Source organism: Phycodurus eques, chromosome 7 (assembly GCF_024500275.1).
Source record: "Phycodurus eques isolate BA_2022a chromosome 7, UOR_Pequ_1.1, whole genome shotgun sequence".
NCBI classification, from domain to species: Eukaryota; Metazoa; Chordata; class Actinopteri; order Syngnathiformes; family Syngnathidae; genus Phycodurus; species Phycodurus eques.
In genome coordinates, this window is record NC_084531.1 from 1,986,500 (window position 1) to 2,002,586 (window position 16,087).

General features: G+C 44.9%; 1 protein-coding gene across 4 annotated transcripts in view; it reads left to right on the top strand.

Annotated features, from left to right (window-relative positions):
- appbp2 (amyloid beta precursor protein (cytoplasmic tail) binding protein 2) overlaps window positions 1-16,087 on the top strand; it is an 86,798-nt gene that overhangs the window by 15,459 nt on the left and 55,252 nt on the right. For all 4 annotated transcript variants that reach the window (XM_061681809.1, XM_061681810.1, XM_061681811.1 and 1 more), the window contains exon 3: window positions 15,440-15,591. In XM_061681809.1, coding sequence (XP_061537793.1) covers window positions 15,440-15,591 — 152 coding nt within the window. The remainder of the gene's footprint in view (window positions 1-15,439; window positions 15,592-16,087) is intronic.

Genomic DNA, 16,087 nt, shown 5'->3' on the forward strand with positions numbered 1-16,087 from the left:
CTTTCACTCCACACCACACAAATGCCACGTTGCAAATATTACAATGTTCTCAACAAACGCATACAGTTGAAACATTCGTTACAGGGATTAGAGAAGATGGCCGTGGGACAATGCAAAGCGGAACAATGGTCTCGTTATCTTAAATCCAATAATATTTTATTCCACTGGTTTTAAACCACAAATAATACTAAGATGAAATGCAATTCTAGAGGTGCCGTCTGCCTTCCATTTTGTCAAAAGGGGCCGGGCCTCGCTCTCTGAAGCGGATAAAAGGCCGAAGCTTCTTTGGTTCGCTTTCTCTCTCTCGTTGTTCCACCTGCCGAAGGCCTGGCCCAGCCCCGGGAGCCCCCAACCTCACCGCGAGGTGGCGGAGGCTGGGAGACACCGAACTTCCCTGCTGTTTAGGCACGTCCTCTGGTATCTCGGTTGAGCTATCTTGTCCCTGTGTGAGCACATTCCGTTACCATAACGACCAAGTTCCGAGCACTTGTTAACGAGAGAAACTAAGGTTAGCCCTAGTGAAACTAGTGTTTTTGCATTGCAAATGTTATTTGGATATCCATTTTGTACGCTGCATGCTTTGAACTGAGGGGAGATTCCCTCCGCGAACGGGTCACGAATCCTGAGCATTTGTATGGTCCTCGTCTGGAGTAGCTAACCAGACTAGCTATATGCCCGTTGTGGTTTTGGGAACTTTATTCTGAGCTGCGCTGTGTAAATAGGTTTGGGAAGTCACTGATCACGAGAACGTGTTCTATACCGAGAATCTCTGTTGTGCATCAGCTAAAGTGCTAGCTCTTTGCGTGTGGAATTTTTTTTCTTTTTCGCTTTGTGTTAAAACCACAAGCTTCTGAGTTGAACGCCATTTGGCCATTTAGACTTAAGGCTTCGCAATTCCTCTTCTTTTGGGGAGACGTGACGTCATCGTGACATTGCCACCTTTGTTTCCTCCTTCGTGGCCGTGACCCGTGGCATAAGCTCCGGGTTGTCCTCGATGGGCCCCCTCATGGAGGTTCATTCCATCACGCAACGTCCGGCTGTGCGACTTGAAGCTGTTTGCTAACTAGTCGCTGCTCAGCCACTAGTAAGCTATTACCGAATGCACGCTAAGGCATCGCGTTCATCTTAGGTCGTTGCTTTTGAAACAATAAACATGGGCTTTCATAATAGCACCGCCATGTGCTTTGTCTGGTGGTAAGCTACCTGTGTGCGCTGCTCTGCTGCGGGCACAGCGAGACCTGGCGTCACCGGTTGCCCAGCAACTGAACACACCCGAGATCTTGGCTAACTGGCCGCCTCAATTCACAATCGCTATCAATTTAAACCCTCCATTTTCGCTAGTTTTCTTTAAAAACAAAATTAGACGCCGCGATTGGGTTCTAAAGCTTTATGCCTGGTATTTTTGACCAATTTTGAGATTTACAACGTGAGACAATAATGAGTCTCACCAACACTAACCCTTTTTGAATTTTTTTTTATTTTTTTGGGCAGGGGGGAATTTTCTTTGGATTGTGTTTTTTTTTGTTTTTGTTTTGTTTTGTTTGTTTTTTTCCTCTCCTTGGATGGCCTTTCCCTCTGCCAGAAGCCCATACCATTACTAGCCATACAAGCAATGAATTAATTCACAAGCCTGACTTTTACCAAAGTTAAATAAAACTGAATCAGCTGAAGTCCTAAATTGCTTTACAAATTAAATTGACTTGCAGTGATAGCCATCAAGCAGAGTCGAATCAAGTTGCTTAACTAAATGTAATTTATTTATCAAAACTAAATAAATTGGTTATGTTAGTTTACAATTTAGTCGACAAGCTGATTCGCTTCACTCCACCGAGTGGCCTTCGCTACTATTTTAAATCACCAATTAAATTGCCAACTCTCACGTGGCTATTTAATTTGCTAATTTGATACCTTTTTGTGCGCATAGCTTGACGCCGTCAACACTTGTGCTACTCGATCACTGCTTCTACGTACATTCTCAAACACCTTTTAAAAGTCACGTGATAAACCCTCACACCATAATTTGCGAACGCCATTTATTTGTTTCATGAGGAATTGCATCGCCTATATTGTGCCTCTATTCCAAACTAGACGTGCTACTCAAACGAGCCCACATTACAAACAATTTAGCTGCGTACCTCGTACAACTACTGCACACGCAACGCGATCATGGCAGAACCTTCAGAAAGTCCTAGTCAATATGACAATCTGGACACACTGGAATAGCTCGCCAGCAATTTAACTAGGGACCTTGTCCCGGGTTATGCAGAGTCTGTAAAAAATGCTGGCCTTGAAGCCCTCAATGATAACATCGCACAACTTATGAGTGACGCCGAGAACAAAACCTTAAAAGATAAAGGTCTCGCTTGAACGCTTGGTTGCCTGGCGCTGAACTTGGTGTCCCAACTCAAATGGAGCGACCGCGAGGAAGCTCTGGTGAAACGCGACTGGAGGCTGAACAGCATAAACAAGTCCAGTTAACTGCACAATTGAAAGACACCACCGCGTGCTTAAACTTGGTGGAAGCCTTCCTCTCTGACGCTGAAATACAATGCGATGATGCTGAGGCTCGGATAGCCGACCTCACTGCTGCAGCTGAGGCTGCACAGTTGCCGTCTAAAGACAGCGGCGAATAAAACTATTGATGACGATAAACCAACCCAAGCCCCTACCTCGAGCGAACTAACTTCCGGAGGTCAACAAAACCAGCTACAAGATGCTTATGCCGAAAATGCCCACTTAAAAGCTAAATTGGTAGAATTAGCCGACCGACCGTCAAATGACCAAGTGCTTGAATTATGGGTCGAACATCAGCGAGCAACTCTTCTGCTGCGTAAAGCGTCCGGTGACAGCCAGCGGCTCATTGAACGCACCGAAACACTCAAAGCAAAACGTTCCAAAGAGATGGAACAGTCCTACGAGCTCAAGACACAGATGACAGTCCGGGAGACGCAGCTGTCCCGCCTCCACCAACAGCTCCGGGACCAAGATGATGAGTTAGCCCATGTCAGGCGTGAGCTAAAATTAGCTCGACAGCTCTCCGCTGACTCTCTAACTCATCCCATTGCTCCGGCCCCTGCTACAGACAGCCTGGGCCCCTCCCTCACCAGAACTTTCACAGAGCCCTACAAAACATCTCCAACCTTAGGGCCGGAACCCACCTTCAGGGGGTGCCGTGCGGCCTCCTCACGGGTGGCGGCCCCACCAGCCGCAGCTCATCTTTTTGACTCACCCCCGACTCTCCCTCCGCCCAGCGCTGCTCCAGGTATGACTCTAAAAGACTTAGACAAAGTTGTGCGCAACATTCCGAGGTTCGAACCTAAGCCAAACGGGTCACACGACACAGCCGCTTACCTTAGAGACCTCAAATTTCACCTTAAACGATTCCCTTCTGCTACTACGGACGACAGACTATACCTTATCAAAGCCAAGAAGTAAGTAGCTTAATTGAACGACAACCGGCTCGTGTGTTGGCCGATTACCCGGCACTCTGCCAAGCATTGTCTCAGGAATTTGATGACCCAGAAGTCACAACCGACTTATCTGCAGGGGAGACTTGAGACTTATTACTGCCAGTTGCATAAACCGTACTTTGGAAGTTTAAATGAGCCGAATATGGAAGAGGACAAAAATTTCAACACACTGTTTGTCGAAAACCTCCACCCTAACACTAGCCACCAGCTGGGCGTAGCAGCGTGCCCGCGCGGGCACACTATCCAGTGCCCAACTGCGTTAACTGGCCGCCAAAGGTTTCGCTAAACAAAAACACCCTCCCTCTAAAGCACAAGACACAGGCGTCTTCTTGACAAACGAACAACCGCAGACGGAGGGCGCTACGTGCACCACGCGTGTGACTGACACACAACATTCTGGTGATGTTAAACCCGACAATCAAAATAAATCGTTTAACCCATACAAACAATCTCGGCCCGCGAACAACAATGGTCCTCGTAACCAACAACTCCAATCCAATGATAAATCAAATCATGGAATGACCGGAACTCTAATTCATGTCAAAATTACATGTCAAAACGGGGTACACGCAACGACCAGCCTAAATCTGACTCGTCTAACCGAGACCCTGAAACGACTAGTGACAACCGGGAAACTGGCTCCCGAACTAACCGCTCCCAAAGGGAATTTAGTGCCGTGGCAGAAGAATTACTTGAGGTGCTCCGCCTGTCCAAAGACAAAAAGCAGGACTCATCATTATGACCAGGCCGGACTGAGTCGAACAGGGCCACAGAGGACACGATAGGTCAACAAATTAACCTCCGTTGTTCCCCCAATGACCTGCCAAGTGGCTCTGTGACCCCAGCTGACTCTACGACGACCTCACCTCGCCATAACCTTAGCAGACCACTTTGTGATGACCAATCCCTAAACCCCTCTCGTCCCGTCCTAATCGTCCGACTAGACTCAGGGTTGGCCCCTGACTTGTGTGACATCACGCTCCTTAATAACGTTCTGCCATTCTGACAGCTTTTGGGTGAACTAACCGCTAAAGGTACTTCTCTAAAGTTCTATTTAACCATTACACTTGAGCAGCAGCTTGTCCGTGGAGCTCTGATTGACCCCGCGGCAGACATCACAGTTATGTCCCACGCCGTGTTCAATCAACTTCTGACATTACTACAAGCCAGTGGCCGCGACCTTCAACTGCAACGCTGCGCACTATCTGCACATTTTCAGTGAGTAACACCGAGCTAAACACCTTAACTATGCTCCACTGGACAATTGGCCCCATGATATAAATCCATCCAGTCTACGTGTCTCCAATTGAAACCGTCCCCCTGCTCAACAGCCAAGACCTGCTCTGCCGCTTCGAGCCTCTTAATTGATTACAAATATCTTCAGCTGTGGGGGCAGGTGGAACAACCATTACCACCACCAACTCGGGAACTGTCCTTAGACCATTGCCTGGTGTTGGACCACTCGGAGGACGGCGACCTGTCATGCCGCACTCCTTCAAGTGACGACACCCCCATTGACGATACCGCCGAGTCCCCTGTAGCCACCACACCCCCGCTGAACCGACTTAGAGAACTTGACACGTTTCTCTGCCATCTTGTCCAGCCACCGCATGAAGCATCCTTTCTAAAGCTCTAGCAAGCCCCATTAGCCCTGTCCAAGCCCACTTGGCTTTTTCTCTCGGGAGTTCCACTGTCTTGTATGTCAACCCTGAGTTCTGAGAAATAGCCTTCCTTGTTACTCTTCCCGGTATCAACTCCCACAACCTCTATCGACTAAAAGACGTAATTAACGTTGGCATCTCGCAGCACGACACTTCAAATCAGTACTCCCGCGGTAGTCGCCTATCATGATAGGAATCCTGATCTGTATCTGGCGCCAAATTTGCACGTGCATCCTCACAAAAGACATCCATTACCTGTGTCCCAGTAAGCCGTTCATCTGAGATGTAGCAGATGGGATTTGTGGCCTGAAGCCCATGAAGGATGGGTCGTGATGTAGAGTAGAATCTACACCTTGCAACCAGTTTCCTACTACTCACGTGGAAATTGTTGGGTCCAAATGGCTAGTCAACACGCCAGCCCTAAGCGCAATTCTGAATTTCGACCACAAGGACACCACGACGAGACTCGCCCTGCCAAATTAAACCATGTGGCTCGACGTCCCCAAAGAAGACATTTTGCATATTGAGGACGTTGCCCTCTCTCAGCTGCCAGCCGACAATTACAAGAGCGAAATCGAGATTTCTAACTTTTTCGGACAGTACAAATTGGAGGTTAATCCTGAGACGCTTAAACAGATTCAGTTTGAAGGACTCGGGCGATTGACATCACCCACGTTGAAAAGACCCTACGCGCCATTAGCAATGAGGGTAGAACACCCGAGCTCCCGCTCATGCACTCCTGGTCTGCAGCACATATCTTAATTGCCTTGGTCAGTCTCGGTTACTGCATGACTTTCAGCATCGCCTACCTGCTCTATCGAAAGACTCAGAACTTGCAGGGTCTACTGAACCAGTGCTCAGGTGCGCGACCCAAAATTTTCCATAATAAAAGAACAACTGAACCCGAACCTAATCCCATACAGATAGGGGAGGAGGTCCTCCTTGGCCTAAATTGACCCCCCCCCCCCGACCTCTCTACCCCCTTTTGAATCTAGACTAGGACTCAGCGATCCCCAATATTAGAACCTCTCCGTGGCACCTTCCCTCTCCTTGATTGATGTGTCAGGTTCTACAGCCGACCGCTGTGGCCCCTACGTGCCAAGTGCCCTTTTTTTCCTCTTCCTTTCTCCTGCGTAGAGCCGTATTTTCTCATTTTGTTTTTGTTTTGTTTGACTTTTACTGAGAACTCTACACCTCGTTATTTACCCTGAGTTTTAGCTTCGCCCCTCCCCCGAATTACTGGTCTCACTGCCATCCCAATAGACACACCTACACACATCCATTCACACGTCAATCCTGACACCAACACCTATATCCACATATAGGCTGACCTTAAGTAAGAAGTTGCCATGAACAACTGTTATAGCCATAAGGTGGGGTGGTGGGGGATATGCACTAATGTTGTACTTTGGTAACTGCATTGTTGTGTGTGTTCCTGCCAACCTGTGCCATCTTCCAATGAGACATCGCCTAGATCCGCCATCAAGCCGACGAAGGGGCGGATATGTAACGGACACGCCATCAAAAGATGACATCCAGCGCCCCAGTCTCAGGCTACCGCCGCTCTCCCCGCCGAGGTAGATGACCACGGAGTGGCGAGATTCAACTTTGCATACAGACGCTAAGTGAATTACAAGCCAGGAGCATCAAAGTGAGACACAGAAACTGGTTTTGCATGCCGACACGAAGTGAATTACCAGCACCAGGAGCATCAAAGCTGAGACAAAAGACATCTGTTTTCACACCAGAACGCTAAATTAATTAACTTCCACCACCAGCCGGCCTGAAGAGTCTCACCAACAAAGGTGCCGGGGGGGCACTGCAAACGCGGGTTCACTAACCACAGTCTTCACTGGACTTGACTGGGATCTAATATTTTAAGAACTTTACATGAACGCCCCAAGAGACTGTATTTCTGCAAACTTGAATGTCTGATGTCGATTCTGTTGTCAACTAAACCAGATGAAATGTTTCACACCACACAAATGGCACATTGCAAATATTAGTGTTCTCAACATACACATACAATTGAAACATTCATTACGGGGATTAAAGAGGATGGGCGCGGGACAATGCAAAGCGGAACAGATCCCCAAAGCCACCCTTTTGGGTGTGGGGCAGTTTACGGACGAGGCTCCGTTGGGAAGGAATTTCGGTGCGAGTTTCCCCTGACCGCGTGGCAAGCATTGCCACTGCCAGCGCGACGGACCACCTGCACTTGAAGTGCGTCTTTTTCTCTTTGCCTCCTTTTCCTGCAAACCATCCCTCGTGAGCACTCTTGCCAACTCCCGAAGGTCGACCCGCCTGCCTGAATTGGTCAACACACGCAAGTCAAATTTGCGGTCTACTAAAAGTACAGATTAGTCCATATTTTGGTTTTAAACTAGCGAGAACAGGAATTCCAGCTATACGCTTTGACACCCCATGCTCACTACCAATCTCACATCACTAGTCAGTTTCCTTTGCCAATGTTCGTCTGTACTTTGGTTGTTTTGTGTTTTTCTGTATTGCTTCCCTGTAGATTCCCCTTGTTAGATTATTAAATTTTCCATAAAATTCACTACCTGCATTGTTGTGTGTGTTTGGGTTCGAGGAAAGAAACCTCTGGCCGTCAAGAACTCTTAGCAAGATTTCAGAAAGTGTAGCAACCTTCAGATAACGCGACTGATCAAAAGGTTTCTCGTCACTTTCCCTAAATTTTATCCACATATAAAGTGACGTGGTGCTCCTTTTACGAGATAAAAGCTTGATTTATAACACTAATTTAAAATTACGCAAAACCGGAAGTAAGGCAGGCGTCGCTTCCATTTTATTATTTTATCCTCAAAATTAATTACATTTTTATTCAACTAATATACGCTACAGTATGGATTACTTGGGTTGTTCCCAACATCTGGTGATATGTTCAGGTCAATAGCACCTTTGGAAGTATATTTAGTGAGAAAAATGGTGACGTGTTAAATACTTATTTCAGCCGCTGTACATCTTCACACTAACCGTTATAGGATGTGACACTGTATTCATAATTTGTATAATATATATGTATAATATATACAATATTCATCCAGGCTGTCATCCAGGTTGACGTTTCAAAGACACTCCAGTCTGTGCAGTCGAAACAGCCTTCAAGTTCTATCTTTGCTTCATTGGTCCACTTCTTCACCGTTTTCACCAGAGGCTTCACACATATAAGTTTGTACCTTTATGTTTGTATTAAGTCAATTAAGCAGTGATCAGACGAGCCCAGAGCTGCGCGGATGATAGCATGGTATCCGTCATTTAGCGTGGTATAGCAGTGGTCAAGAATGTTGTTTTGCCTGGCAGCACAGTCAATGTGCTGTGTGTATTAAGTGTGTTCGTGGTTGAGTTTAGCTTTGTTAAAGTCCCCAAGAATAATGAGGGTGCTTTTTATTTTTTTTGGGGTTTTTTTTCAATTTCGTTTAGTTGTTCAGTGAGCGTTAGCAGTGTGGCGTTCATGTCAGCCTGGGGAGTAACGTAGACACCCGCAAGGATGGAAGAGGCGAACTCTTGTCTGTTGTCGTACTCGAGTGGCTCCAACTACCGGAGACAAATTCCTTGTGATTTTTGGACATACTTGGCAAATAAAGATGATTCTGACTCTGACATGCACTGTGAGCTGTAAGGTCTTCTATAGACAGGTGTGTGGCTTTCCTGATCAAGTCCAATCGGTATAATCAAACACAGCCGGACACCAATGAAGGTGGAGAACCATCTCAAGGATGATCAGAAGAAATGGACAGCACCCGAGTTAAATATAGGAGGGTAACAGTAACAGCAAAGGGTCTGAATACTTATGGCTGTGTGATATTTAAATGTTTCTTTTTTAATAAATCTGCAAAAATTTCAACAATTCCATTTATTTTTTCTGTCAATATGGAGTGCTGTGTGTACATTAATGAGGAATAAAGTGAACTTAAATGATTTTTGAAAATGGCTGCAATATAACCTTGAAAAATGTAAGGTGGTCTGAATACTTTCCGTACCCACTGTAGATTGTGTTCAATTGCAGTAAGTGTTTATTGGTAACATTTGTATTATTTCTATGTTGAAAAACAAAATCAGAATTAGCAAGTAAACCTAGTGTTAATCCAACCCGAAAAGATGTTACTTGCCCTTAATTCAACTAAAGTCTAAATGCATTTGCTATTAATGGTTGTGAATAGTTTGTATTTAACCTGATATGTTTACAAGAAACCAATGTAATTTCGGAAATTTCACTTGCACTGTCCAATATCCAGGCATTTATTTAACAGTCACACTCGTTGAATTTTTGGCAAAAAGGTACCGAATTGAATTCAAGCCACTGAATAGTTTCGGATTCAGTCGTTCGAGATGAAACAATATTGTCCTTGAATCAAATCGGCAACCACGACTCGTGATGCAAATCGAATCGTTGTTAAAATGAATTGTTACACCCCTAAAAATAAGATAAAGACATCGAGATCTCAAAAGTCAGAAACAAACTATATGATGCAAACAAACAAATATCATTGCTGGTATGATAAACCTATAATACAATCCCCTCCAAAAGTATTGGAACGACAAGTTAAATTCCTTTGATTCTGATTTGTTTCATCCTGAAGACCTTAGGGTTTCAGATCAAAAGACGAATATGAGGCAAAAGTTCAGAATTCCAGCTTGTATTTCATGAGCAAAAGTATCGGAACAGACATCCATCCAGTTGTTTTCAGTTCAAGTTTCAGCCTCATCACTCGATCTAATACTCTCGCTAGGGTCGCGGGCTGCTGGAGCCTATCCCTATCGGGCGAGAGGCGGGATATACCCTGAACCGGTCGCCAGCCAATCGCAGGGCACATAGAAACAAACAACCATTCACACTCACATTTACACCTACGGGCAATTTAGAGTCTTCAATCAACTTTCCACGCATGTTTTTGAGATGTGGGAGGAAACCGGAGTGCCCGGAGAAAACCCACCCAGGCACGGGGAGAACATGCAAACTCCACACAGGCTGGGTCGGAATTTGAATCCCGGTCCCCAGAACTGTGAGGCAGACGTGGTAACCAGTTGTACACCGTGCTGGCGGAACAGACATTATTAAATTTAATTCAAGTGAACAACACTTAATATTTGGTGGCATAACCCTTACTTGCAATCACTGCATCAAGCCTGCGACCCATTGACTTCACCAGACTGTTGTGTTCTTCATTTGAAATGCTTTTCCAGGCCTTTACTGTAGCCTCTTTCAGTTCTTCTTTGTTTCTGGGTGTTTCTCCCTTCAGTCTCCTCTTCAGGAGGTCAAATGCATGCTCTATTAGGTTAAGGTCCTGTGATTGACTTGGCCAGAGTAAGACCTTCGACTTTTTCTCACTGATGAAGTTCTTTGGTGTGTTGGCAGTGTGTTTTGGGTCATTGTCTTGTTGTATGTGGAAGCTTCTCCTGATTAGTTTGGATGCATTTTTCTGACAAAATGGTTTTGTAGACTTCAGAATTCTTTCTGCTGCTATCATCATGAGTTACATCATCAATAAAGACTAGCGAGCCCGTTCCAGAAGCAGCCATGCAAGCCCAAGCCATGACATTACCTCCACCATGCTTCACAGACGAGCGTGTTTTGAGCCTTGCTTTCTCCATACTTTGGAAGAAGTTAATCTTGGTCTCATCACTCCATCAAACTTTGTTCCAAACATTTTGTGGCTCATCTCTGTCCTTCTTTGATAAATCCAATCTGGCCTTCCGATTCCTTTTGCTGATGAGTTGTTTGCATCTTGTGGTACAACCTGTATATTTATTTTCTCAGTCTTCTTTGAACAGGGGATCGTGATACCTTCACCCTGCCCTATGGAGGTTGGCAGTGATGTCACTGACTGTTCTCTTTGGGTGTTTCTTCACAGCTCTCACAATGTTTCTGTCATCAGCTGCTGTTGATACCCTTGGCCGACCTGTTTGATGTCTGTTGCTCAGTACACCATGTTTTAGCAAATCTTTTTCTAACAGAATAAGTTAGGACCCAATCTTCTCTTTGTAGGATTTTATTACAAAAAAGAAAAATGTTTGCAAAGAGAGGAAACGGTACCCCATCACGAGTTACAGTGGGGCAAAAAAGTATTTAGTCAGCCACCAATTGCGCAAGTTCTCCCACTTAAAAAGATGAGAGAGGCCTCTAATTGTCATCATATGTATACCTCACCTATGAGAGACAAAATGAGGGGGGAAAAAAATCTAACCTAACCCTAAACCCTTTTAAAGAATTTTTGAGCAAATTGTGGTGGAAAATTAGTATTTGGTCAATCACAAAAGTTAATCTCAGTACTTTGTTATATACCCTTTGTTAGCAATGACAGGTGAAACATTTTCTGTAATTCTTCACAAGGTTTTCACACACTGTTGCTGGTGGTGGTTTTGGCCCATTCCTCCATGCAGATCTTCTCTCCAGGAGTGATGTTTTGGGGCTGTCGCTGGGCAACACATGCTTTCAACTCGCTCCAAAGATTTTCTATGGGGTTGAGATCTGGAGACTGGCTAAGCCAATCCAGGACCTTGAAATGCTTCTTACGTAGCCACTCCTTCGTTGCCCGGGCGGTGTGTTTGGGATCATTGTCATGCTGAAAGACCTAGCAACGTTTAAGCTTCAATGCCCTTGCTGATGGAAGGAGGTTTTCACTCAAAATCTAACGATAAATGGCCCCAGTCATTCTTTCCTTGACACATCAGTCGTCCTGGTCCCTTTGCAGAAAAACAGCCCCAAAGCATGATGTTTCCACCCCCATGCTTCACAGTTGGCATGGTGTTCTTTGGATGCAACTCAGCATTCGTTCTCCTCCAAACACGACAAGTTGAGTTTTGACCAAAAAGTTCTATTTTGGTTTCATCTGACTATATGAGATTCTCCCAATCCTTTTCTGGATCATCCAAATGCTCTCGAGCAAACTTCAGCCTGGACATGTACTGGCTTAAGCAGGGGGATATGTCTCGCACTGCAGGATTTGAGACCCTGGTGGCGTAGTGTGTTACTGATGGTAACCTTTTGTTACTTTGTTCCCAGCTCTCTGCAGGTCATTCACGAGGTCCCCCCGTGTGGTTCTGGGATTTCTTTGGTCAGTTTGACCCAGGAGGTTGAGATCTTGCGTGGAGCTTCAGATGGAGGGAGATTATCAGTGGTTTTGTATGTGTTCCATTTTCTAATAATTGCTCCCACAGTTGATTTCTTCACACCAAGCTGTTATTGCAGATTCAGTCTTCCCAGCCTTGGTCAGGTCTACAATTTTGTTTCTGGTGTCCTTAGACAGCTCTTTGGTCTTGGCCATAGTGGAGTTTGGAGTGTAACTGTTTGAGGTTGTGGACAGGTTTCTTTTATACTGATGAGTTCAAACAGATGCCATTAATACAGGTAACAAGTGGAGGACAGAGGAGCCTCTTAAAGAAGAAGTTACAGTTCTGTGACAATCTGCACAAGATGTAATCCACCTGCGTGCTTCTACCTCCGCTCTTCTACCTCCGCTCAAAAACACTGGAAAAAAGTGTTCACTACAGCCATTTGCATTCTTGTTGCAGTCTACCACCATCTGTCCCTCCAAGTTCCTTTCCTGAATGCCGTACTTACCCATTACTTCTTCATCACCCCAATTACCTTCACCAACATGTCCATTACAATCTGCACCAATTACGACTCTCTCTCTGTCTGGGATGCTCAGAACTACTTCATCTAGTTCCTTTCAGAATTTCTCTTTCACCTCGAGGTCACATCCTACCTGTGGGGCATAGCCACTAATCACATTACACATAACACAACACCCTCAAGTTCAAGTTTCAGCCTCATCACTCGATCTGATACTCTTTTCACTTCCAAGACATTCTTAGCCAACTCTTCTTTTAAAATAACCCCGACTCCATTTCTCTTCCCATCTACACCATGGTAAAATAATTTAAACCCTGCCCCTAAACTTCTAGCCTTACTGCCTTTCCACCTGGTCTCCTGGACACACAATATATCAACCTTTCTCCTCATCATCATGTCAACCAACTCCCGAGATTTTCCTGTCATAGTCCCAACATTCAAAGTCCCCACATTCAGTTCTAGGCTCTGTGCTTTCCTCTTCTCTTTCTGCCGAAGAACCCGCTTTCCACCTCTTCTTCTTTGACTTCGACCCACAGTAGCTGAATTTCCAACGGCGCCCCGCAGGTTGACGGCGCCGGTGGCGGACGTTGTTAACCCGGGCCACGACCGATCCGGTATGGAATTCTTTGGATGAACGCTGATATTTGTTCGGCAAAGTTTTAAGCCAGATGCCCTTCCCGACGCAACCCTCTGCATTTATCCGGGCTTGGGACCGGCCTACAGTTTGCACTGACTTGTGCCCACCATAGGGCTGCATTGAAGCGGGGCATGGAATAAAAAACGTAAAATGTGTATTAATTCGCCACAAGAAAATAATTTTTGGTTTGAAAATGGAAGATGGAACGATATGTCACAGCCACCAAGAAATCGTACGACGAGTTAAAGAATTTTATACAAACCTATACAGTGACGCTCACTGAATGATTACTGGAAAGCTAGAAGGAGACCCAGTTCCATGTATCCTGAATGAAGAGGTTGAAAATGCGATTAATTCACTTAAGGCCGGACAAGCTTGTGTCTGGGTGAAATTTCTGTTGAAATGCTTAGAGCAGGAGGGAACGAAAGATCCTTGTAAAACTATTTCAACGCTGCTTGGACTTGCAAGAAGTACCGCCGACATGGAAAGACGCAGAATTAATTTTGCTACATAAATAAGGCGATAAAATGGACTTAAGCCAATAAGCCTGCTCTCAACGATTTATAAAGTCTTTGCAAAGATATTGGACAAACGAATTGGAATCAAACTCAGTGAAGCACAGCCGATAGAACAACAGGTTTTTGTAGCAGTTTTAATACTATGGACCACATACAGACAGTTCAACAAAGAATCGAACGACACGAGTACGAAATGCTTCTTTGTGTGGCCTTCATCGACTATGAAAAAGCATTTGACTCAAGTCACCACCACTTCGATACTGCAGACTCTAGTAAATCAAGGGATATAGCCGACCTATATCAGCATTCTACAATCAATATACAACGGTTCTTCAGGTTCAATACGAATTTATGATGAAAGAGTGCAAATAAGTCTCGGAGAAGGGGTCAGGCAAGGCGACACACTGTCTCCGAAGCGATTTACAGCTTTCCTTAAGAAATATTTAAAAAGCTCAATTGGGAAAAAGAAGGATTAAAAATGAACGTCGCTTATTTGAGCCATCTTCGTTTTGCAGACAGCATAATTTTATTCTCCTACGCTGCTGATCAACCACAGCGTCATATTCAGGAATTAGAGTTAGAAAGCCGTCGCTCAGGTCTGAAAATGAACAAAAGCAAAACAAAGGTCATGTTCAATCGTTACTGTCCACAAAAAGATATCAAAATGGAGGACTATGTCCTCGACGCCGTCGACAACGAAATCTATTTCGGCCAACTTGTAACAGCGAATGGAAATACAAGCACTGAAGTTGAACGCCGCATAAAGCTTGCCTCACAGGGTTATGGAAGACTTAGTGTTTTATTCAAGAACAATCTTCCCATTTGCTTGAAAAGAAATTTTTCGATCAATGTATTTGACTAGTCCTCACTTACGGCAGTGAAACGTGGACTACGAATGCCAAAGGTATACAAATACTATGTGTAACCCAAAGGAACGTGGAACGCCAAATGTTGAGAATTAGCATTCAGTTGGATAGCATTAGCATTCAGTTGGCAGTTGGATAAGACAGCAGACACGAGTTACCGACGTCATTAAAAAAATAAAAAGCCTTAAATGGAAATGGGCTGGCCACGTTGCCCAAAGAGCGAACAAAAGGTGGACCACAGAAACTATCAATTTGATACCACTGGACACAAAGCGACCACGGCAAAGACCTAAAAGTAGATCGATAGATGAAAACATTAAACACACCGGAATACACTGGCAACAAATTGCAAAATGTCGAAGAAGTTGGAAACGTGAAGAAGAGGCCTTCATCCCGCAGTGGATAGATAATGGCTGATGATTATAATGATCATATATAAACCTATATTATTATGATATATAGTACTCAAACGTAAGTCCTTGTAGTATTACTCAGTCTGGGAAAAAAAATAGTATCAGTGCATCCCTAATTTGCAATGTATTGTATCAAGCTTTAAAATTTCTTGCGCTTGATGTCACATCTTTGCATCTTCCTTGACGAGGTCACGCTAGTAAAAGAGATCAATGAGGGTGAAATGAAGGCTCAAAATGTGCGTTATTAATTAACATTCTTTGTTCTTCACCCTAGGCACCTCCTACACCACTGTTTCCAAGCCTTAATGGACCATGGGGTGAAAGTTGCCTCAGTGCTGGCCAACTCTTTCAGCCGCCGCTGCTCCTACATTGAAGATTCTCACACTCATGTCAAAGAGAAGGCGATCCAATTCGGCTTTGTGCTCGGTAAATGACGGGGGAGGCTGGTCTTGAATGTTGAATGTGACTGATTGTGATTAAAATGGAATCATCGGTGAGTTGAGAGTCGAATAGTTTTTCTTCTCATTGATACAAAAACCAGCTAATTTGTTTTTATAATTTTCATGAGTTTAAATGAAGAGCAAAGGCCCCTTTATACTCGCACGGGCGACAGCAGCCGCATTGCATCACGTGACCGACGCATTGGGCGGCGCGGCACTTGACGCGCATGCGGCACAAATTGTAGCCGAGCGCAGAATGCCGCGGAGATTATCTCTTGTGATTGGTCCGTTTTAGTCACATGCTATGATGACGTACCCAGGTACTCAGCCGCACATACCACCTACGCCTTCTTGATCGATTTTGGAATGCGGAATTGCCGTAGTGACGTCAGCGCGGTTGCTGCTCGCACGAGTATAAAGAAGCCTTGAGCCTTGAGACATCGTTTTTTTTTTTAAACCCCATCACTTTGGACAGCATGATG